At 54.4% G+C, this 23,256-nt stretch overlaps 1 protein-coding gene across 1 annotated transcript in view; it reads left to right on the top strand.

Annotated features, from left to right (window-relative positions):
• Positions 1-23,256, top strand: part of MYH9 (myosin heavy chain 9) — an 86,159-nt gene that overhangs the window by 49,678 nt on the left and 13,225 nt on the right. The window contains exons 6-25 of the mRNA XM_061417352.1: positions 3,760-3,852; positions 4,334-4,397; positions 5,129-5,227; positions 5,588-5,731; positions 6,459-6,554; positions 7,318-7,436; positions 8,221-8,373; positions 9,543-9,716; positions 10,386-10,559; positions 12,397-12,511; positions 14,904-15,097; positions 15,425-15,546; positions 16,557-16,626; positions 18,400-18,560; positions 19,386-19,494; positions 20,505-20,636; positions 21,093-21,299; positions 21,852-21,989; positions 22,700-22,823; positions 23,077-23,248. Coding sequence (XP_061273336.1) covers positions 3,760-3,852; positions 4,334-4,397; positions 5,129-5,227; positions 5,588-5,731; positions 6,459-6,554; positions 7,318-7,436; positions 8,221-8,373; positions 9,543-9,716; positions 10,386-10,559; positions 12,397-12,511; positions 14,904-15,097; positions 15,425-15,546; positions 16,557-16,626; positions 18,400-18,560; positions 19,386-19,494; positions 20,505-20,636; positions 21,093-21,299; positions 21,852-21,989; positions 22,700-22,823; positions 23,077-23,248 — 2,660 coding nt within the window. The remainder of the gene's footprint in view (positions 1-3,759; positions 3,853-4,333; positions 4,398-5,128; positions 5,228-5,587; positions 5,732-6,458; positions 6,555-7,317; positions 7,437-8,220; positions 8,374-9,542; positions 9,717-10,385; positions 10,560-12,396; positions 12,512-14,903; positions 15,098-15,424; positions 15,547-16,556; positions 16,627-18,399; positions 18,561-19,385; positions 19,495-20,504; positions 20,637-21,092; positions 21,300-21,851; positions 21,990-22,699; positions 22,824-23,076; positions 23,249-23,256) is intronic.

Genomic DNA, 23,256 nt, shown 5'->3' with positions numbered 1-23,256 from the left:
TCCCTGGTGTTGAAATGCCTCTGGGTGGACAGCCCCCAGCGAAGAGAGAAAAGGCAGCTGCAAAGTCATCTCACTTCCCTTTTTTTCCCCCTCTCCCCCTTGGTGGACTGTGGTCGAACCCAGCGGTGTCCTCGCTAGGTGAGCTGCACGTTTACTGCACGTTGTACACCAGGAATGTGTGTTCTGCCCATCGTGTGCCCTTGAATTACGATTTTTTTCTAAGCAGCTTTTCACTCCACACCATTGTCACTCTCTGCGGCTAGACCTCTTCTTATAGGCTCGGTTCACTGACTTTCTTGGGACGAGGGGCTGGGTTGTGACACACGGTGATCTCGCGTGCACTCTGCAATGACAGCCCCAGCAGGAAGGGGACCAGTCTCACCACCTAGCTGTTCTCAGAAGCTCAGAGTTCCCATGCGCATGAGGGCCAGAAGTCCCTGTGCGGAGCCCTGACCGAGGCACAGCGGAGTGAGCATCTGCCTGACCAGACCCCCACACGTTCAGCGTGCTGGACCAGATGGGGTGGGCGGCCCTTACCGCACTGGCTGGAAGCAGTGCCAAGAATCTGCTCACTGGGCTTCCCCAGAGCGGGGTGTGGTCAGTCTGAAGCATGCCCGTGTGGTGCTCTCTGTTTCTCAAGTACACACTCTTGAACTTCCCTATGAAATCTAAGTGCCACTGGGGTCCCCTACAGCCATCTGGGCGCCCCCCACTTCCCAGAGCGCCATGTGCAGCTTGTGTAAGTAAGTAGCGGTGTGTGTCTCCTTGCATGCAGACCTGGGGTGTGTCCTGCAGAATGTTCTAAAGAGCATAGTCTTCTGGAATCAAACCAGAAGTGACTTTTCATGTGCCAGACTTTGCCAGACATTCTGAATCTTTTTCCAAGGGGTGTCAGGAGTTATATTTAGAAACGAGTAAAGTTTTCTTTTGCTGTCTCTCTCTACCCTCCCCTTCCCCCATTTTCCATTCTTTTTTAAGGGACCTATTTTAAAAACAGGCCTGGGGAGGTTAGGAGTTCTCTAGCTGCGGTTTTCCATCTCTGGATTTGCAGGAAAATCCATTTCCCAACTACTGGTTGAATGCCTAGTATGTGTCTGGATCTCCAGAGGGTGGTCTTGGTGTCGCTGCCCTGTGGGACAGGACGGGGGACCACAGTTACAGAGCAGTGACGCCGACCCACGTGCGTTATGTCTGGGGCTGATCCATCTGCAGGTGCGGGGAGAGGCAGGCCCCCAGCACTCAGGACGGCATGTGAGAGCTGTGACGAGTGGAGGCGAACTTGTCACGTCCTTGTTCTCAGGCTGCTGTGTGATGGGCACCCAGTACCCAGCTCCAAGTTCAACTTGAATGATCGAATAGGCTGCCCTTGGCTTCCCACGACCGTCCAGGCCCTCAGTTGTAAAGGCCATTGACCAGTTTGTTTGATTTCCTCGCCTGAAGCTGTGCAGTGATTTTGCGCACACACCTAGGCCACGAGACACTCTTGACTTGGTTTGTGCCTTGTGTTCTAGGCCTGTTGTGGCATACGCTGGGGAGCTTGCTCCCCGCAGTGACCCAAGTGCTCATCCCAAGAACACCCATTCGGATACCCCAAACCTCAGCTTATGGGGGTCCAGGCTTTGGCCAGATGGCAAGCTGGCAAAGCAGCGCTGGGTGAAGGGACTTTCCAGATGGACTTCTGGAGTCTGAACAGCGACCTCTGATGCTCTTCCTCCCTCTGGTTTTTGTGTACTAGTTGGAGGCCCCTGGCAGAAACTCCATCCAGGGAAGCCCTTCAGAGAGCATGCAGATAATCCCAAACCTCACAAGCACATGCTGCCTATAGCAGTGCCTCATAATTTCACCATATGCAGGTTTCATTGACAAATAAAGGTCTCTGCTGTGCCCGGTTAGGCATCAATGAAGAGAAACCTGTAGGTTAGCCGCCACCATTCAGTTCAGCTGAGTTCAGCTCGGGACTCCGAGCTGGTCGCTCTTGGGTTGGCCTGGTGGCCCCACGTTTCCACAGCAGCAGCCTGTGTCCCCAACAGAGGCCTTAGCTTTGCGTCTAAGCAGGCTGCCTGCTCCGGTGGGGACCAAGCTCCCACCTGACTGGGAACAGGAGTGGCTCGGCCAGCCTGGCCGCCTGGCCTGTGCTTGGAGAAGGTGTTTTAGTGAGTGGGGGAGCAGCGCTCAAACCAACTCTGGATCCGTGGGCTGCCTCGCTGTCTTCCCAGCCCGTCTGAGCCTAGGGGATGGAAGCCAATGTCCTGTGACTGCTGGTGCCCTGCACTCCTGTAGGGCCTGCTCTGTGGGCTTGACCTCTGCCCCTTGACCTGGCTGCACTGACCCTCCTCCACATTATCTATACAGTCCAAAATCAAGACTCTCCAACCCTGGGAGGATCTCTGACCAGGGATGGCTGTAGTGGGGCCCCCTCCAGTCGCTGGTGGCCTTTCCAGACCCCAGAGCATCCTCGGTGTTCTGTAGACTTATGTACAGAATGGTGTGCCTGAGCGGCCTTGTGTGCCGCAGGCGTCCCTGGGACGCTGTAGCTCATGGCTCTTTGGGGAGCACCTGCCGCCAGTTCTCCCTTTCATCACAGATTACAGGCAGGCAGCCTTTATTCTCAGAAAGTCCTGGCTTGACTCCAGCCCTGCCGATAAATTAGAAAACCCCACCTGGCCCTTGTGTGATGTGCTGTCTCCCTAGAGTACCCAGGTATTAAGGTGAACAAGAGCCGTCTTTTCCTCAGGCAGTGTCAGTTATTACCTGGCCTGCCAGGAGGATGATAACTGCTTCCAAAGTCCTGCCCACCTGATAGCAGGGAGATCCCCAGGTAGGGCTGGGGCGTGGCGAGAGATGGTGTGGTAACTGACAGGTGTGAGGTAGAAACCTTGAATTCGATGACCTGCTTTGCTGGATGATGGCTGGATGACCTCGGGCAATTCATTCCCCTTCCCTCAACTTTAGTTTTCTCTTCTGTGGAATGGGGCTAGTCTTGTATTTCCTACTCTAAGTATCACGAGGACCCAAGGATAAGAAGGCGTAAATAAGGGGACATTTTTGCCAACCACCAAGTATCATGAGACTGTAGTAGGGCTTATTGATGTTATCAGTAAATAATTAGAACTGAAAGTGGGCCTTGCTCATCCCATGCCCAGACACCTGACTTGCTGGGAACAGGTTTGGGGGGTGGGGGGGCTTGGGGAGTAGCAGGACAGGGGACCAGCAGGGAAAATGCAGAGTTTATTAGGACACAGATGTGACAAGGTGGGGTCTTGCAGATCTGGTTCCCTCTCTCCTTGTCCTATGAAAAGGGAAAATTTTTTTGTGGGCTGTTGGGTGGGGAGTAGAGGTCCGGGGGGCAGAGGAAGGGCAGCGTCCTGGATGGAAACGATCCAGGGGAAGGATTGATGCCTCTGTGTCTTTTCTTATTTCAAGTGCTGCTTCCCAGTGCATCCTCCAGGGCTGATCCAGGCCGTCCCACCAGGTCCCCGAGCTGGATGGGCAGCCTGCTTTCCCTTTTTAGGGCTGCTGGTTGGTTAGCCCAGGAAGCAAGTTCAAGTCAGGCAGCGTTTCCAGACATCTGGCAAAAAGGTTGCTCTGGAGTGACACTGGGGACCAGGCCAAGGCCGGTGTGGTTGGAGTCCGGAAGCCCCCATCCCTGGCACGTGGGGTGTGTGGACACAGCTCTGCCGCCTCCCCTCCGCCTGGCAGAGCACGTCTGGCAGCCGCGCCACTGCCTGGCCCTCACCACGCCTCTGGGTTCCTTTCCAGGGTGAGCTGGAGCGGCAGCTGCTGCAGGCCAACCCCATCCTGGAGGCCTTCGGGAACGCCAAGACTGTCAAGAACGACAACTCTTCTCGATTTGTGAGTGGTGGTGCTCACGGGCACCTTCCCACCGAGTGTTTGAGTGTTTGACGCAGAGAAGGGTCAGACTTGGTGCTTCCGGGCCTGTTGTAGGCAGTAGACTGGGTCACACACCTGCGTAAGGAGCTTCCTCAGCTCAGGTGACGAAGACAGCGAGGCAGCGGGGAGTCCCCACCGGTCCCCTGCTTGTCCTGCTGTAACCGCAGCCAGTTAGAACCCAGAGTCAGACCAAGCAGGAGGAGCGCCTCCAGATAACTGCTTCCCTCCTGTCTTCTGTGGAGGAATTTGGGCACCCCGAAGATGGTCCTGACTCAGGCTTAGCCCTGTGGCCCTTTTGAGTCCTGAGTTCCTGTGCAGTTGGGGTGCTGGGTCCCTGGCTGCCAGACGCAGGCTCAGTCTCTTGGTTTCCTGCCTCCAGGCTGTGCCACTGGGGAAGGGGCTGGACGATGGGGCTCTGATCTCTTCATCTGTCTTTCCTCAGGGCAAGTTCATCCGCATCAACTTTGATGTCAATGGCTACATCGTGGGAGCCAACATTGAGACTTGTATCCTTGTGGTTAACTGTAAAGAGTGTTCTGGGGTTGGGACAAGTGACCTTGATGGAGAAGAGGCTGCTTCCTGATTCCTGCGGTTTCCCCTTTACCGGCCTCTTGCGACACCTTGTCTATGGCACCAGGGAAAGGACCAGGATAAGTTGATTTTTCTTTATAGGAGGGATAAAATTGAGCTTAGGGTTTTGCAGGTGGCTCAGTGGTAAAGAATCCGCCTACCAATGCAGGAGATACAGGAGACATGAGTTTCATCCCTGAGTCGGAAAGATCCCCTGGAGAAGGAAATGGCAACCCACTCCAGTATTCTTGCCTGGAGAATCCCATGGACAGAGGAGCCTGGCGGGCTACAGTCCACGGGGTCGCAAAGAGTTGGACATAACTGAGCATGTGTGCAAAATTGATCTTCGAATAGGATGGAGCTATAGAAGGTCATTCAGTGTGGTTCCCTGAGGGTAGAGTTGGGTGGATGCTCCTTTATGTTAATAGCCTGGGGAGGTGTTCTTAGCTCCCTTCTCTTGTGAGAAGGGGGCCCTTTACACAGACGAGGCTCCCAAGTGTGAGAGCTGCTGTTTGGACAGGCTACACGCCATGAGGGACAGAGCCAGGATAGTTTGCCTTTGTTTTGTTTTGCTGTTTTCTGCTGGTGAAGTTCCATGGCTTTTGAATGGGGGAATGTGGCAGGCTGCCTTCCCAACAGTGTGCACAGTTCCTTAATGTTCTTGAAGATCTTCTGGAGAAATCTCGTGCCATCCGCCAAGCCAAGGAAGAGCGGACCTTCCACATCTTCTACTACCTGCTGTCTGGGGCTGGGGAGCACCTCAAGTGTGAGTTGTGGGCCCACCTTGGGGATCCCCCTGCAGTCAGGCCACACTGCAGTGAGGAAATGAAATCTCAGCCTGGGGGCAGGCAAGGAGAGCCTGACTTCTGTTCCTGGGCCAGCTGCAGGCTTGGCCCCTGTTTTGAACCAGGCCAGAGGGAGCCTGCGCAGGTCACTGTGCAGCTGCAGGCTTCTGGGCCTTGATGCTCTTGGGAAGGGGGCTCTGTGTGTGCCCGTCTCTCGTGCTGGGGAGACTCAGCATTCCTGGGGTGTTTTGGGGTGCTTCTCCATCTCCCACACCTTTGAGGTCACAGGGTTGACTGGAGCCTCCTGACCCTCACTGAACTTTGCCCTCTGCTCCCTACAGCTGATCTCCTGCTGGAGTCATACAACAAATACCGCTTCCTGTCCAATGGGCATGTCACCATTCCCGGGCAACAGGACAAGGACATGTTCCAGGAGACCATGGAGGCCTTTCGGATTATGGGCATCCCAGAGGAAGAGCAGATGGGTATGGGCCAGCCCTCCCCAGGGAGGCTGGGGAGCGCTTCCTGTTGGCACTGGCCATTAGGAAGTCCATAGAGACCAGAGGAAGGCTGAGTGGTGGGAGGTGGGCCCGCAGATTTGAGGTTCAGGGTTATTTCTTCTTGGTCATATCTCCCGGGGACATATGAGGACAAAGAACAGGTCCCTAACTTCCCAGAGCCTGGGTCTACTGCTCCTGTCCTTGCCATTTGCTGGAAGTGGAATATTCCGGCTTTGTCCGAGCCGAGTGTGGAAGGGGCTGGGGCTTCTGCACTGGTGACACCCAGAGTGACAGTGGTGTGGCAAGGTGTCCTTGCCTGTGTCTTCCTGTTTCTCTAGAGGGTGGTGAGGGGGCCTTGATGCTGTATTTTAGGAAGATTAGGGGCTGGGGTGTGTGTACCCTGTTCTCCAGCATTAGAGTCAGGGTCACTTTTGCTCTCCCACCAATAGCATGTACATGGACAGGCCTGACTGTGTTCCAATAAAACTTTATTTTTAAAAACAGTGGGCCCTAGGTAGAGGCACGTCTGAACTTAGAAGCATTAACAGAGCTTGTATCTAAGCACAAGGCTGCCCCAGCGGAGGTCAACCAGAGGCCCTGGAGATGTGCTTTAGGCCAAGGCCTGGTGCCCCACATGGTTTATCTTACCCGAGGGCCTCTGAGGGGGGTGACACCCCACCTGGTTCTGAGCTGCCTTTCATTGCACCCCAAGGCTTGCTGCGAGTCATCTCGGGGGTCCTCCAGCTCGGCAACATCGTCTTCAAGAAGGAGCGTAACAGCGACCAGGCCTCCATGCCCGACAACACAGGTAATCCCATGGGCCCCTCACCTGATTATGTGGGTAGGGGCCTGGGTTAGATGGGTCAGGAGAAGGAGTCTTGGAGAGATCTTAGACACTCTTCTTTTTTACTGCATGTGTGTGGCTGCCTGTCACGCCGTATTTTGGTAAAACATTCGTGAACGTGACCCTGCTGCTCCTTCACGGAGTAAGTGTCAGAATGAGCTAGAAAACCCATGATCTGTGGCCCCGGATTTCTCTCATTTATGCTGAGACCAGACCAGTTGTCTCTGTTTGTAAAACAGTCATTTCTGCTGTCGTTCAACTTGCCTGTGGACTTGGGAGGACATGAAACACTGTCCTCACCCTAGCTCTTTGGCCATTGCTGGTCCTCAGGTCATGGCAAGTGACCCTACTTTAAGTTAGCCTTAACATGTGCTCCGGAGGGGCTTTCGATAGAATTTAATGTGTGGGCGTGTGAGTTGTCCTGTTCTGTCCCTGTGTCTAGGGCGGTGCTGTTTGTGTTCAGGACCCTCTTTCACACTCAGGACGTGGCCAAGGGTGTGCAGAGGTCCCGCTGTGGGGCCCTGAGTTGGGAGCCATGCCCGCTGGCCTGTCTGAGGGGAGAGCCGACTGTTCTGTGCCCTGTGGAGGAAGGGCCGGGCCGGGTTGATTGTCCTGGTAACGGTGACTCAGTTACCATACCTTTCACAGGTTGAGCAGAGGGACTCGTTCTCTTGGGTTTAATTAAAACCTTTTATCCCTTCCTTCCTTACTCTTTGAAAAATATTAGCTGCCCAGAAAGTATCCCACCTGTTGGGTATCAACGTGACCGATTTCACCCGAGGAATCCTCACCCCGCGCATCAAGGTGGGACGGGATTATGTCCAGAAGGCGCAGACGAAGGAGCAGGTGAGCCCTCTGGCTGGGGGGTTGGGCCACCTCCTTGGCGAGGACTGTTGCAGTGGCCACGTTGAGGCCTGCCCTGGGGTGTCCCCTGTGTTAGCACTGTCACCTCTCTGAGTCCTCACGGCACCTTGGAGAGCAGGTGGTGTCACCCCACTGAGAGCAGGAGGAAGCTGGGCCCAAGGTCCAGGCTGCAGGAGTCACTGACTCATGGCTGGTCTTGGCTCCTGGTTAATCTGGTCTCCATACCCCTAGCTGTGTTACTTGAAGCACATCTCAGATGTCATTTCTTCTGTAGCTACTTCAGTTCATATCCATTTATTTTTAAAAAAGTCTTTGCAAAGCTCTAAGTTCATTCTGGGGCTTCCCAGGTGGCACTAGAGGTAAAGAGCCTGCCTGCCAATGCAGGAGACCCAGGTTTGATCCCTGAGTGGAAGATCCCCTAGAGGAGGACGTGGCAATCCGCTCCGGTATTCTTGCTTGGAGAATCCCATGCACAGAGGAGCCTGGGAGGCCATAGTCCACAGGGTTGCAAAGAGTCAGACATGACTGAAGCAACTTAGCGTGCACACACACAAGTTCACTTGGCATGTAATGTTGAAAGTTTGGGCTCTTGCAACTTTCTTCATTATAAATAACACTGCAGTGAACGTATCTGTGCTTGAAGGTTTTTTCTCATCTTTGAGGCTGTTTTTCTGGGGGTGGGCCCTGCAGGTGACATTGTTGGGGTAAAAGGAATGAGACACTCCCTGTGTCTGACCCTTCCCCCCCGCCCCGGGTATCCCCGCAGGCTGACTTTGCCATCGAGGCCTTGGCCAAGGCCACCTACGAGCGCATGTTCCGCTGGCTGGTCCTGCGCATCAACAAGGCTCTGGACAAGACCAAGAGGCAGGGTGCCTCATTCATTGGGATCCTGGACATTGCTGGCTTCGAGATCTTTGATGTGAGCTTCTCCCTTGAGACCCCTCTCACCTCCTGAGCCTCTGGGGCTGCCTTCTCCTTGGGCTGGGGTCCTCTCTCACCTGGTCCCACAGCGATTTGAGCTGGCCACCTCCTTGCTTGTGTGGAGACAGGAGACAGTAGTTAGGTGTATTTAAAGCTTAAACAAAGTGCCCTTTCCCAAGCAGAAATGCTGGCGAGAATGGTACCATCTAGACGGTGTCCTAGGAGGCCTCACAGGCAGGGGCTTTCTGTTCGTTTATTGTTTATGTTTTCTCAAATATTTATTTTGAGTGTTGTGACATGACTTTGTCCCTGCCCATAAAGACTTTGAGGTCAGGTAGCAAAAACTTGTAATTGCAGGATCTCAGAGATTCTTCAGCCTAGCCTAGGGTCCATGGCTGTTTTCAGAGGAGCTGCGAACTTGCGTGGGGAGAGAATTACCTCTTTATTTTCACTAACCTCTCAGTATATTCAGCAGAGTACGCAAACCACAGCTGCATTAGCAATGCTTGTGTTCTGTCTTAGTAGAAATCAGGGATTTTCACATCATAGCAGTCGTTGGATGTTGTATTGTTTCAGTTCCCAGGTGGCGCTAGTGGTAAAGAACCGGCCTGCCAACGCAGGAGACATAAGAGATGCGTGTTCGATCCCTGGATAGGGAAGATCCCCTGGAGAAGGGACTGGCAACCCACTCCAGTATTCTTACCTGGAGAATCCTACGGACAGAGGAGCCTGGTGGCTACAGTCCGTGGGGTCGCAAAGAGTCGGACACGACTGAGCGACTTGGCACACACGCATACTGTTTGCATTCACCTCTACTTCAAATTCTAGGTGTTACGAAGCCGACGGCTTGGACTTGTGCTTGTTAATTAAGAAGCACTATAGATTTCTATGTTACCACGTTTGATAATTACATTTCCAGATAACTTCTTTCTCTTTTGATCAATTTTATGCATTTGAAAACATCATCTTGATACAGGGGCTCCACCAGACTGCTGGCGGGATCCATGGGCCCCAGCAGTGCAGCCACTGCTGCGGGTGTGATGAGGGAAGGCCCACGGGGGTGGCACAGTGGGGCCCCAGGAGATTCTGCCTAAGTACCCCTCCGGTCCTTCCTGGGGGCTCGCCAGCAACAACAGGGATCTGTCTGACCCCATCTCCCTCTTGCAGCTGAACTCCTTCGAGCAGCTCTGCATCAACTACACCAACGAGAAGCTGCAGCAGCTCTTCAACCACACGATGTTCATCCTGGAGCAGGAGGAGTACCAGCGCGAGGGCATCGAGTGGAACTTCATCGACTTCGGCCTCGACCTGCAGCCTTGCATCGACCTCATCGAGAAGCCGGTAAGAGCCTCGAGGCTGCGCCTCGCCCCACCTGTTTCTCCACCCCTCTGGTGATCCTAATACCGAATGGTTTACTTTGATGATGAGTTTTTTGTTTAAATCAGTTTTGTTTTCCAACAAACAAGTTGGTGTTTGGTTCCCAGGCCTGTCAGCCAGTCCCACAGTGCCCGAGTCTGCTCTCTTATAAACTCAGAGTTTGAAAGGCTTTGGGGCTCCGGGGCGCTTCCTCTTCCTCAGGAGCCTTATCCTCAATGTCCCCGCTCACCACATAGTTGTGTGGACACACTGTGTGTCGAGTGGGGTCCCAGAGGGACTCGAGGGGCCAGGACCCCTGTTGAGGGGCAGCCTCTGGACGTGGGTCAGGGGTCTGCATGGCCCATCAAGCCACCACGTGATTTCCAGTGTTCTCATGGGAGAATCTTGCAATGGATCATCGGATTAAGGTGTGTTGGACATAGCCTAGACCTCAGAAATTTCTTTTTCAGCTAGAACTTGTAATTGGAGTGCTTTCAGTCATGCTCCTTATTTTTTTCTTGTGTGAGGAAAGCACTGCCCACCTTCTGGTGAGATTCTTGAGTTTCTGAAAACCAGGCTGTGACTTCTTTACGAGGGTGAGAGTCGGTGGGTTTCCAGGTCAAGCTGACCTGCGCGATGCTATGCTCCCTCCAGGCAGGCCCTCCTGGCATCCTGGCCCTGCTGGACGAGGAGTGCTGGTTCCCCAAAGCCACGGACAAGAGTTTCGTGGAGAAGGTGATGCAGGAGCAGGGCACCCACCCCAAGTTCCAGAAGCCCAAGCAGCTGAAGGACAAGGCGGATTTCTGCATCATCCACTACGCTGGCAAGGTGAGGCGTGCACACCCTGGTGTCATGCGGTGTTATTATTAAGCGTGTTTTCAGGGTGTAGATGTGCTGTTTGTGCTAAAGTCATGGACTTTGCAGTCTGAATTAGGGCTCCGCTCCTATGTGACTTTGGGCCAGTTACTTCACCTCTCTGAGGCTTAGTTGCCTCATCTGGAAAATGTGGGTGACCACCACTGTACTGGGGAATGTGTATTAACGGAGCTCACAAAGCCCAGTGCTGGGCAGTCAGTGCTCTTGGGCAGGGCCTCTCAGCCTCCACACTGCCCACCTCAGTGGCCAGATCAGTCTTTATTGTCAGGGACCCTCCTGCATGTTGTAGGATATTTAGCAGCAGACCTGGCTTCTCCCCACCAGAGGTCAGTAGCACCCTCCCTACCTGCGACAACCAGAAATGTCTCCAGACATCCTGGAACATCTGCTGGGTGGGATTGAGGGGTAACATTGTCCCCGGGATGAGAGTCATGCCTGTAGGTGTTGTTGGCTTTGTCATTGCCAAGACCACCGGCCAGGAAGTAGCAGAGCTGTCTTCATACCAGCTGTCAGACATCCTCCAGTGGGCTTGATCCCAGGGCTTGGACCTGAACAGGTGTGTCCTGAGTCTGCAGAGGTCCAAGCTTAGACTATAAGCTGGTTCTTCTCAGGAAGTTGTGTCGCCTGCATAGAATGTCTAACACTTGGAGGTGTGATGAGCTGGTCGGTCCTCAGCCTTCCCGTCAGTGAGGATCGGCGATGAGTGAGGATCGGCGATGAGTGAGGATCGGCGATGAGAGACTTGCTGTCACAGTGGTGCTCCCAAGCCACCCCTGGTCCTCCCCCACCCTTCTGCACGTGGCCCTGCGCTGTTCGGCCTCCCCTGCTTAGCTCCTTTGTCTCCTAAGGCTGTTGAAGCCACTCTTGATTTTAAACTACGTGTTAAGGAGATCTCTTTTTTCTAGTTACCTGAGGCCATGCCCCCTTCCGAAAGCCCACATTCTCCCGCCATCTTTGTTAGAAACGCAGGCAGGCTTCTGTTGCACTGTTGTAGGTGATGCCAAACTTGGGCACGCCTGAAAGCCCAGGAAGGGCTGAATGGTGAAACTGGCATCGCCGTCCAGCCTGCACTGCAGCAGCTCAAAGGACAAGGATTCTGGCCGTGCCCAGGGGGACACATGCCAAGACACCCAACTCTAGGGTTTGTCCTCTCCCAGGAGGTCATTCTGCCTCTAGGGAGAAAGACGCCACCATCTTGCACCTCATCATTGGCAGCCTTGCGTGTGGGAAAACCTGCAGAAAGGGGCCAGGAGGGGACCACAGGCTGAGTTACGCTGTGTTGGTTAGGAAGCAGGCTGTGGTGGCCAGTCGCTCTGTTTGTATTGTTACAATATATGATGTTTTATTACTCTTGTTATTGAGAACATATTTTAAAAAAGGTAAGAGAATGTATGCTCTGAGAAAACCTGAATATCCTGAAAAAAACAAAACAAAACAAAAATTACTTTACCTGTTGCTAAAAGGAATTATTAGGATTTTCCCCCCTAATGTTCATATTACCGTGAACATTTTTAAAAACAGAATATTCTACTATGTAGCTGCAACATAGTTTTCTTAGCCTGTTCCCTGCAGCCAGACGTCGGTGCTGTTTAAATATTTTGCCTTCACCTAACTCTGCAGAGAACGTCTCATGGATGCTTCTCATTATTTCCTTCTTGGGGATGAAAATACCAGGTTGAGGGTCTTCGCTGTTTTTGATGTTTCCACCTATGGGGTCAGCCTGCTGCCATAGAGCCTGCGTGCGCCAGTGTGCCCTGAGCAGCCTGTGACTCGAGGTCTGATCTTACAGGTGGATTACAAAGCCGATGAGTGGCTGATGAAGAACATGGACCCGCTGAATGACAACATCGCCACATTGCTGCACCAGTCCTCTGACAAGTTTGTCTCGGAGCTGTGGAAGGATGGTACGCCCTTGGCCCTCATCCTGCCTCCCCGTGCCCACAGCTAGGCCCCTTCCCTTCCTGGCCCTGGCTGAGTGCAGGGCTCAAGCCAGAGGGTTTGTGCTCACTTAGCTCCCAGGAGCGTGGGCTCCTCCAGCCCTGAGAGTCACCCTGTCCCTGAATCCTGGTGTCCTTGAGCCCCAAGCATCCTTGAACATGGCACACGGCCACTTCTTCTGGGGCAGAGGCTCTAGGCCCTGAGGCCACAGACCTTTCCCTTGTAGGGGGCCGTGCGGTGGCCCAGCACTCGGCCACCTGGGTTCTGTCCAACTCCTTACTGCCTTCTTGCATCTCCTTGGTAGCCAGTACCTCCCAAAGCCGTTTTTTTCCTTGTTTCTGCCAGTTTCTCCTTCCCTCTGCCTGGGTTTTGCTTTAACCTCTCTGTTGCAGAGATGCAGAGCACCCAGAGAGCCTATTTCTATCAGCGCTTTCCTATCCTCCACCTAGAACCAGGTGACTGGCCGCCTGGCGCGGCGCCAACGTGTGCTGCACCCTGGGCTGCGTGACTGGTGCTTCTGCTGAGCCTGCCTGCTCTGCCTGGCTGCTCCTGCCTGCCTGTGCTCCTTCCCTGGTCTCTGCCCTAGGCTTGTGCGCAGGCTCCAGTCCCCTCCCCATCACAGGCCTCCAGTAGAAAGCCAGGCCCATCTGGGCGGTGATTTGATATTGACAGCTTCATGTTATAGATCTTAAAAGGAGAAAAAAAAAATTGTTTCACAGTCCAACATCCCCTTCAGAACTCCCCTCATGAAGGCGGCATCTCACTGCTTGGATGGCTGCTGTGTCTCAGCACAAGGTGCTGTGTGTGCGTGCATGCGTGCGTGCGTGCGTGTGTGTGTGTGTGTGTGTGTGATGGCTGCTGTGTCCCAGCACGGTGCTGTGTGTGCGTGCGTGCGTGCATGCATGTGTGTGTGTGTGATGGCTGCTGTGTCTCAGCACAAGGTGCTGTGTGTGCGTGCGTGCGTGCATGCGTGTGTGTGTGATGGCTGCTGTGTCCCAGCACAGGGTGCTGTGTGCATTGCTCTGTGTGTGTGTGCGTGTGCGGGCACTGCCATGTGTGTGCGCGTGTCGGCCCAGACACTTCAGTGCTGACAAGGGCACCTGTGTGTCTATGCAGCAGTTACCTCTCCTCCTGGGCAGGGTCTTTTGGGGCCAGGACACCCTCACATGAAATGACCAGTTGTTTTGGGGGTGTGTTCAACCTTCTCCTGGGCAACCTGAGTGACTTTCACAAGCCACCCAGTCCCAGGACACCTTTGGTGGCCAGAGGGGTCCTGTGGGGGCTGCAAGAGGTACAGTTGCCTCCTGTTTTAACTGAGGGGTTCATGGGTCTATCCTCACTCCTGGCTTCCCTCTTGAGCAGCTGTCTTTTCTGTTGCTTTCAAATAAATAACAGAGATCTGGCTACAAAGGAACAAGAACTTGACTTTGTCATAGAATTCTTAACTTTTGCATCTAGCAATGAAAGTCTTCAAATTTAATCCTTGCTCTGGTGTAAGCCTGACCTCAGATGGCTGGCCACTTAGGTTGGGCTTGTTCACCATTTGGTTTTTGCCCGGGAGGAGGCAGTTCATTTCATTGTTCTGGGCAGGAGCCACTGTGATGAGGGCTGCTTCCTTAGAGGGTTGGTCTAGATGAGAAAGACCCGTGATCTTGGAGACCAAGTGAGACCTGAGAGGGAGAAGGATCCTCGGCCTTTGGGGTAGCCGTGGGCAGCAGTGGTTCTCTGGAACTCTCTGCCCTGGCACCGTGCATGTTGCTCTAGGCCCCTGATATAGAGAGCTCTGCATGGGGGGATTGCTGACAGAGAGAGGGTGTGCCAGACTCCTGTAGGCAGTGGCCAAGTAGCTTTAGAGCTCCTGCCTCCTGACCTAGCCCAGTGCTCTCAGGTAACGGTCAGTGTGAGTTCAGGATACTGGTCCGCTTTTTTCAAATGACTGAATGGACTATCGGGTTCCTGTCAGTCAAGTCTGAACACCTCCTCAGAGCCAGGCTAGTGGACCAGCTCTGCTCACTCCTCCAGAATGCATCATCAGCTCTTGTGTCTCTGGGTTAGGAGCATCCCAGGGTGGCTGAGATAAGTGACAACGTAGAGTCAGCCTTCACGAATGTGCTTCCCCACTTTGCGGCTCTGCAATCTTTCCAAACCCTTTCCTCCTCCCTCCTCTCTGCTCACAAGGTCACCTTTGCTCTCAGCCTTTGGAGATGACCTTAGCCTGCTTTGTAAGCTCCAAGTAGAAATGGTCTGCCATTCTGTAGTCTCCTCTTTTTCTAATCAGATTGGCCTGTCTGTCTGTCCTGCCCCTCTGCCCTGGCCTGGACTGCCGGGTACTCACGTGCTCTTGCCTGCTCTCTCCAGTGGACCGCATCATTGGCCTGGACCAGGTGGCTGGCATGTCGGAGACGGCAATGCCTGGGGCCTTCAAGACGCGCAAAGGCATGTTCCGCACGGTGGGGCAGCTGTACAAGGAGCAGCTGGCCAAACTCATGGCCACGCTGAGGAACACCAACCCCAACTTCGTCCGCTGCATCATCCCCAACCACGAGAAGAAGGTGCGGCTGCTTGGCAGTGTGCAGCGGGCCTCCCAGCCCTTGTCTGTCTCCCTGAGCAGAAATCCCTCGCCTGTGGCACACAGAGCCCTTGGTTCAGTCACCCTGCGGGGTGGCTCGAGCAGTCTTAGGGTACAGCCTGCCTGTAGAGCCTGCGTTTCTGCCTCTCAGACCTGGACCATGTAACTGAACTGTCACTACTATGTGTGGGCGGGCAGTGACTGCTCCTTCCTGGGGGGGCGTTTGTCCTGTTGCGTTCAGAGGGGCCCGTCCTCTCTCCATCAGTCCCTGGGCATACAGAAAGAGCACGTGCATGGATTTCTTTCCTAGGCCGGCAAGCTGGACCCCCATCTGGTGCTGGATCAGCTGCGTTGCAACGGGGTTCTCGAAGGCATCCGGATCTGCCGTCAGGGCTTCCCCAACCGTGTGGTCTTCCAGGAGTTCCGGCAGAGGTGAGTGGAGAGCCTTTAGTGGGGGAGTCATCTCCTCATCCACACTGAGCTGGGGTCCTCTGTGCCATGCTCCACGTGAGGAAGGACTTCCTGTTTTGTCTCTAAAATGAAAGTCATCACGTTGGCTTCCACTCCCAGTCACTGTGGGGGCCAGGTGCTGTTTGCTATAATTAGACGAGCTCTGAAAAGACATTAAAGGAGGATCAGCTGGAGCCTTGAGTATGAAAAAAATCGATGGAATTGGATGTCTGCTGTGTGTGCGGAGCGGGGACAGTCGTGACACGGGCCTATTTGCCTAATGACGTGTTTAGCCCTGGTTGCTGTCTGTCACAGCCCTCTGGTTAATTTCTTGGACTACCCCGTTGATTAGCGGTTCTCTGCAGCATCTCAGCAGAGACGGGCCTGGCCGTGTTTACCAACTGTGGTCTGTTACATAGACAGAGATTGTTAGGAAAATGTTCTGCAGCAAAAGGTTTTCTCTTTGTACTCAATATATGCCATTTATTTCTTTTTTTTTTCTTTTTGGTAACAAATAGGGAGGACATGTTTAGAAGTGGGAAATGGTGGCTTTAGACATATCATGACTTGGTTTTTTTTCTGATAATGCCTGAACTCCACATATCTTTCTAACATGAGGTCATGAGGCATTTTCTGATTTGTATCAGATGATATTTGTGAAACTAGACATTTAATTTAAAAAACTTCTGGGGCTAAAGACGCAGGTGCTGGTTAGCAGTTAGTAAGCCCACTTCAGAGCTCACCCATAAGTGAATGAAAAGTCTGACACAAGTTTCCATTCGCTTTCTGGAAAACGCCAGGCCTTCCTCGTGCTGTTCAGCCTCAGGAAAGAGCAGGATATAATTCACTGAGTGTCCCCTTTCCCTCAGACACTCTGTGGAAAGAATCCTACACCTGCTCCACTGTAGGGACGGCCCTCGTCTCATGGATATCCCAGGCCACATAGAATCCGAGCAAGGGGTGTACTGACCTGCCGCCCTTTTCCTCCTCAGATACGAGATCCTGACTCCAAATTCCATTCCTAAGGGCTTCATGGACGGAAAGCAGGCGTGTGTGCTCATGGTGAGCGGGCTCTTCTGGTGGGTGACGCGTGGCTGGTGTGCACACCTGAGTGGCCAGCGCCCATGTGCCTGGTCAGGGCCCTTTGGATCTGTTGACGCCTGTGCTCTCTTGTTCCTCCATTGAGCCTGTTCTGGTTCTGCCAGGCGCACTGAGCATCAGGTGGTCAGGATGGTGTGTGGGAGTGGGGAGGGGAGGAGAAGGCCAGGTCTCAGATAGCAAGGCTGTGGTGTGAGGCAGAGACTCTTCCTTCTGGGCATATTTGGTTCTTTATTGCTCCCGTCTCCTCTATCTTCACAGGGGGCAGCTCACCACCATGGCCCCACGACTAGCCCAAAGCTAGCAGAGTCTGAGTTTCTGGCCCTTTCCTCTCTTCCCCACCACTGGCCAGTGTTCGACCGGCAGTGGGCACTGGATTGTGCTTAGTGAATGAAGGCCTCGAGATGACTCAGTGGCCAAGGTGGGGCTCTACCCACTTGGTCATTTTTCTGCTTTGCAGACAGGCATCTGGCTGGGTCTCATGTGTCCACGGTCAGCAGCCAGCGCCCCCTGCTTTCTTTACTTTGCATCTTTGCCAAACAGTCAACAGAGGATGGGCTGGGGTGGGCATCGGGGAGGAGAGAGAAAAGGGAAGAAAAATTCAATACCACCTTTGTTCAGAGCAGCCCTGTAAGGGGCAGGGAGGTGGAGCCTAGAGAGGGAGGGAGGAGACACGGGTCTGTGCTCTGCGATGCTTGTCACCCGGGGGAAGGGAGGTGTGAAGGACAGAGGTGCCCCCCCAGATTGTGTTTGGGCCACTGTTTCTCCGGAGACTCAGCTGCTGGTCTGTGAGGGATGTCCCCCTTTTAGACATAAGCAGGTCTCCTCCGTCCAGCTCTGTAGGGAAGACAGTTGGCCAGGCTCGTCATGATGGGAGGTGGGGCACCCAGTGATGGCTCTGCCCTCCCTGGCCTGCCCTTCTCCTGGGGCCTCTTCCAGACCTGCAGGGCCTTTCGTTGGGCATCAAGAGCCCGAGATTCCTCTTACCCTATTCAAGGCTCTGCCTTTTGGAGTTTGTTCTGAATCCCCTCTCTCCCAGGCAGACAGATGGACAGACAGACTGTTACCAGTGGGCTTAATAAGAGAGCCTTGTTACTGTACCGAAACAGCCCTGTGATGGTAACGACACATTGCCTAAAGCTCGTTCAGCAATGGTCCCACGTGTGACCCCATGCTCAGCGCCTTGTGTGCCTTCTCTGGTTTCATTCCCACAGCTCTGCTAGGAAGGAAGTGCTATTTATTTGCTTTGTTAACTTATCTTTTAATTAAAGAAACCATTATTTCCATTTTACAGCTGCGGAAATGTGGGCCCACAGAGGTTAAGGCCTGGGGTCACCTAGTTAGTATTTGATCCTGGTCTGAGCTGGAGTTGGTGCTGGGCTTGGACAAAGCAATGATGCTTGACCCTCTGCTCAGAGGGTGACCTGAGTGGGTGCTTATAGAACAGGCCTGTAGTGAGGGGGTGGGGCAGAGAAGAAAGAGGAGACCTACAGGGTCCCTTCAGGGCTGAGATCCTGTGTTTCTCTGCAAGTCTGACTCCTTACCTGTCCCTTGCTGGCCCCAACCTTCCCCATACCAGCGTTTCCCCAGCTCCACTTTCCTTTCACCAGGAGAAGGCTGCCCACAGAGCAACAGGGCCGGCCCCGGCTCCAGGCCCCTTCCCTGGCCTTGGCCTTGCTCCAGGGCGCTGTGGTGGCTGGGGTGCCCCGTGCTCAGCAGCTGGCTCTCCTCCTCTAGATCAAAGCCCTGGAACTCGACAGCAATCTGTACCGCATTGGGCAGAGCAAAGTCTTCTTCCGGGCTGGCGTGCTGGCGCACCTGGAGGAGGAGCGGGACCTGAAGATCACGGATGTCATCATCGGCTTCCAGGCCTGCTGCAGGGGCTACCTGGCCAGGAAGTGAGTCCCAGGACGCTCACACCTTGCTCGGGACCCCCAGCTCTCCTGTAGCAGAGGGTACCGAGGAAGCAGGGCCTGGGCACCCTCATGGCAGGAGGTGTCCCTGGGGAGACCCACATAGCTTTCCTTGCCCCCTGCTTCCCGGATTTCTGCCTGAGGTTTAAAGTGAGCAGGAGGGAAGGGTGACTGTTCAGATTTTCCCTCCAAGAAAACCCCTGCCTCCCACTGTTCCTCCCTGTGTCCCTCCTGTAGGGGTGACACCCAGAGCCGGCTGTCCCCAGAGGACCTTGAGTTCCGGCAACTCCTGTGGGGTCAGGGGCTGACTTATGTAGGATAGTGGGCGGGGCAGCTTCACATTTGCCCCTTGACTCCTCTGTGTCTGGGCTCTGGGGCATCTGTTCCAGCCTGAGCTCTGAGCGTTGTGGAGAGAGCATGAGTGTGGGTGTTTGGATAGATGGACGTTTGCAGGACATCATCTGCTGACATTCTCTCCCCAAACAAAAGCCCCAAGATTGGGGGTGACACGAGGGTGGGGAGCTGCAGTCGACAGGTGGCCTTAATGACCAGTGGTTACACTTGACTCTGTAGCGACCTCACTTACCCTTTAGTGAAGGAAGGTGGTTGTGACCTTGTCCTGGTCACCTCTGCGAGGTCACCTGTAGGACTCAACGCCAAGCCTGCCTCCTTCCCCCCACATCTATTTTGAAGTGCTCCCAGCAGGGGTCGGTCCCTCCAGAAAAGCCCCCAGGAGCGAGGTCAGGACTGTGGGCAGGGAGGTTGGCCGGCCCCCGCCTGGAGGCGCTGACCATGACCCTCACCCCACAGGGCCTTCGCCAAGCGGCAGCAGCAGCTGACGGCCATGAAGGTCCTGCAGAGGAACTGTGCCGCCTACCTCAAACTGCGCAACTGGCAGTGGTGGCGGCTCTTCACCAAGGTGGGTCTGGAGGGGCTCCGCGTGGCACAGGGACGAGCCGGCCTCACGCTGGCCTCCTGCGGGGCTCAGGCCCCAGGGCTGGCACTTTGCCCTCGTGTCCCCGGGCCCAGCACTTGAGCCGGGGATGGTCCTGCCCTGTGGGGTCTTGAGGGGCGTGAGCTGGGGTGTGTGTCCGGCGTGGATTGCCGAGGTGCTGCGGGGCTGGGCTGGGGCGGCTCCAGGGGCAGCTCCTGGGATGTCCAGGCCCTGCCTGCCCACCACGGCCCCGTGAGGTGACAGTGCTGCCCACTCAGGAAACCGTGGTCTGTACCCGGTGGCTAGGTCCTCCCCAGCCTATACAAAAAAATTCTCTTGTATTTAAAGTTGGTCAAGCTACTTTTGTTTATGGTACATAATTTGTGGTAACTGCAAAATACCATACCAACAAAAAGGATAAACAAGAAAGTAAAAATTCACCTATAATCCCTTCAACCTTGAGCCAACATCAATATTGAATAGATGTTTCAATATTTATTCCATTTTTTTTAAACACTCCCATTAAATCTCTGCTGTGTAAACCATACATCTTCTTACATAGCTGAGCTTTTTGACTTGTGTAAATATTTTTTTTTTTTGCGTTTTCCATTTAAAATTTTTTCATAAGCATAATTTTTTAAAAGTCAGCATACTGTTCCCTAGAGATGTTTTATAATTTATCTGGCTACTTTTCCGGCGGTGGATCTTTATCTCTTTGCTAAATTCTCACTGTTGTAAACAATGCTGTCCTGAAAATCTTCATGCACATACAGGGCTAGTTTCCCCGAACTGTAATTAGTGGGTCAGAGGCCTATGGCGCACAGCACCAAATTGATTTCCTGAAAAGCTGTACCCGGGCATACCTGCTCTGCCCAGGGTCCTGCCTGCCCCTTGTTCTCATGCCCTTGCGCTTCCCCAAGTGAGGAGAAAGCCCCCAAATCTCAGCCTGGACGGGGCTCTTTCTCTGAGCTTGTCTCCTCTACCTCCTCTCCTAGGTCAAGCCGTTGCTGCAGGTGAGCCGGCAGGAGGAGGAGATGATGGCCAAGGAGGAGGAGCTGGTGAAGGTGCGGGAGAAGCAGCTGGCTGCTGAGAACAGGCTCTCAGAGATGGAGACCCTCCAGTCCCAGGTGGGTGTCTGCAGACTCTGCCCGCGTAGTGCTGCCTCCTGCTGGCCACCAGGGCTCCTGCTTAGCTGCTTCAGTTGTGTCTGACTCTCTGCAACCCTACGGACTACAGTGTGCCAGGCTCCTCTGTCCATGGGATTCTCTAAGCAAGAATACTGGAGTGGGTTGCCATGCTCTGCTCCAGGGGATCTTCCCAACCCAGGGATCGAACCCGGGTTTCCTGCATTGCAGGCAGATTCTTTAAAACTGAACCACCAGGGAAGCCCCAGTAGACAAAGCATAAACTTGGCATTGAAGGGAAATTGGGGGGTAATTTCCTCGATGCAGGATGTGATGTTTATACATGCCTGGCAGCTTAAGCATCCTGAGATGGAGCCTTTGCTGGGGACCAGCTCTCCCATGGGGACAGGCAGCCCACAAGCAGCCGTCAGAGTTCACATTTCTCCCGTGTTCCCGCAGCTCCTGGCTGAGAAGCTGCAGCTCCAGGAGCAGCTCCAGGCGGAAACGGAACTGTGTGCCGAGGCTGAGGAGCTCCGCGCCCGTCTGACAGCCAAGAAGCAGGAGCTGGAAGAGATCTGCCATGACCTGGAGGCCAGGGTGGAGGAGGAGGAAGAGCGATGCCAACACCTGCAGGCCGAGAAGAAGAAGATGCAGCAGAACATCCAGGTGCCTGCAGGAGGGGCCGGGCCGGACCCGGAGGGGCGTGGGGGACAGGGTAGGCGGGGAGCGGGGATGTCCCAAGTGCTATGGGAGGACAGGCTCTGTCCTGGGAGCAGCCTTGGGGAGTGTTCTCTTTGAGGCAGGTTTTTTTTTTTTTTTTTTTCCGTTTGTTTGTTTGCTATGCTCTGTGGCTTGTGGGATCTTAGTTCCCCGACCAGGGATTGAACCCTGGCACTTGGCAGCGAGCGCTCAGAGTTCTAACCACTGGACTACCAGGGAATTCCCTGGCTTAATTTTTCTGACACGTGTCAGGTGTTCCTGAGCACTGTCCCGCCAAGCATTGAATCTGATTTAATTCCCCTCTTCTGTGATCACTCCAGCTGGTCTGAGAAGCTGAGGGTGGACGCTCACTAGAGGTGGCCCCTCAGAACACATGACCCTGTGTTGGAATCGGGACCTGGGGTTCTCATCCCCGCACCCCAGTTTTAAATACGTGACCCCACACGTGGGTGCTGGACCCCATCCTATCTGCTCACGGTTGCCCTGGCTTCACGGCAGGAGCTGGAGGAGCAGCTGGAGGAGGAGGAGAGCGCCCGGCAGAAGCTTCAGCTGGAGAAGGTGACCACTGAGGCCAAGCTGAAGAAGCTGGAGGAGGACCAGATCATCATGGAGGACCAGAACTGCAAGCTAGCTAAGGTGAGGCCGGTGGCTGGGCCCCTGTCAGCGTCTTCCTGGCCACAGATGATAGCTGGGCATCACTTTAGAGGAGTGGGAGAGACCCCATCAGGATGCTGACCTTCATCTCCGGAGGAGATGGGGGTGGCAGGCTTCACAGGGCAGGACGGCTGTCCAGAACCCTGTGACATGGGGAGTAAGCGGGCTGTGTGGTCGCTGTTGTGGAATTAGGACTCCAGTGGTGGCCACACAAGCAGGTCTCCTGGGGCCTATGGCATCCAGCCACTGCCCTCCAGACATGGGACATGGCAGCTGCTCCCTGTGAAGACTGGTATTTTATGTAAGATTTGAAGACAAAGTGAGAAGAGCAGGGGCACTTTAGGGAATGAGAAGGGCGAGGTCACAGGCGTCGAGAAGGTAACGCCCTCCTGCCCCAGTTCCCTCACTGGCACCGTCACCTGGGAGGTGTTTTTGCCTGCGCAGAAAGGGGTAATGCAGGAAGGGCTTGGGCACCCCGCTTATGGGCCCAAGGAGGCTTACCCCGCTGTTTCAGAGGAGCTGGTGGCTTAAAAATGACCCCTTTGGTTTGGGAAATCCTAATGCACTTGGCCAGGTGTTTCAGGCCCTGCCCCTCCATTCAGACCTCAGTGCCTTGGTGGGTTGTGCTTGAGGAGACCCAGTGCCTTCTGCACTCAACTAACTTTAAGCCCTGACCCATCCTCGCACCCCAGGAGAAGAAGCTGCTGGAAGACAGAATAGCCGAGTTCACCACCAACCTCATGGAAGAGGAGGAGAAATCGAAGAGCCTCGCCAAACTCAAGAACAAGCATGAGGCGATGATCACCGACCTGGAGGGTAAGTAGTGGGACGCAGGGACTGTTGGACTTGGGGTTTCCGGGGCACCCACCACTCGAGGACCAGCATGGACCTTGCTGCCAGGAGCTGGGGTGGCAAGCAGGTCTCCCGGGGCCTGTGGCATCCAGCCACTACCCTCCAGACGTGGGACATGGCAGCTGCTCCCTGTGAAGCCTGGTATTTTATATAAGATTTGAAGACAAAGAGAAGCCACTGAAGACTCTGTTGGCCTCTCTCCACTCTTCCTTCTCAGAACGCCTGCGAAGAGAGGAGAAGCAGCGCCAGGAGCTGGAAAAGACCCGCCGGAAGCTGGAAGGAGACTCCACCGACCTCAATGACCAGATCGCTGAGCTGCAGGCTCAGATCGCCGAGCTCAAGATGCAGCTGGCCAAGAAGGAGGAGGAGCTCCAGGCAGCCCTGGCCAGGTGAGGGT

This window comes from Bos javanicus, chromosome 5 (assembly GCF_032452875.1).
Source record: "Bos javanicus breed banteng chromosome 5, ARS-OSU_banteng_1.0, whole genome shotgun sequence".
NCBI lineage: Eukaryota > Metazoa > Chordata > Mammalia > Artiodactyla > Bovidae > Bos > Bos javanicus.
Note: the sequence above shows the minus strand (reverse complement) of the source record. Positions and strands in the feature narration are given on the sequence as shown.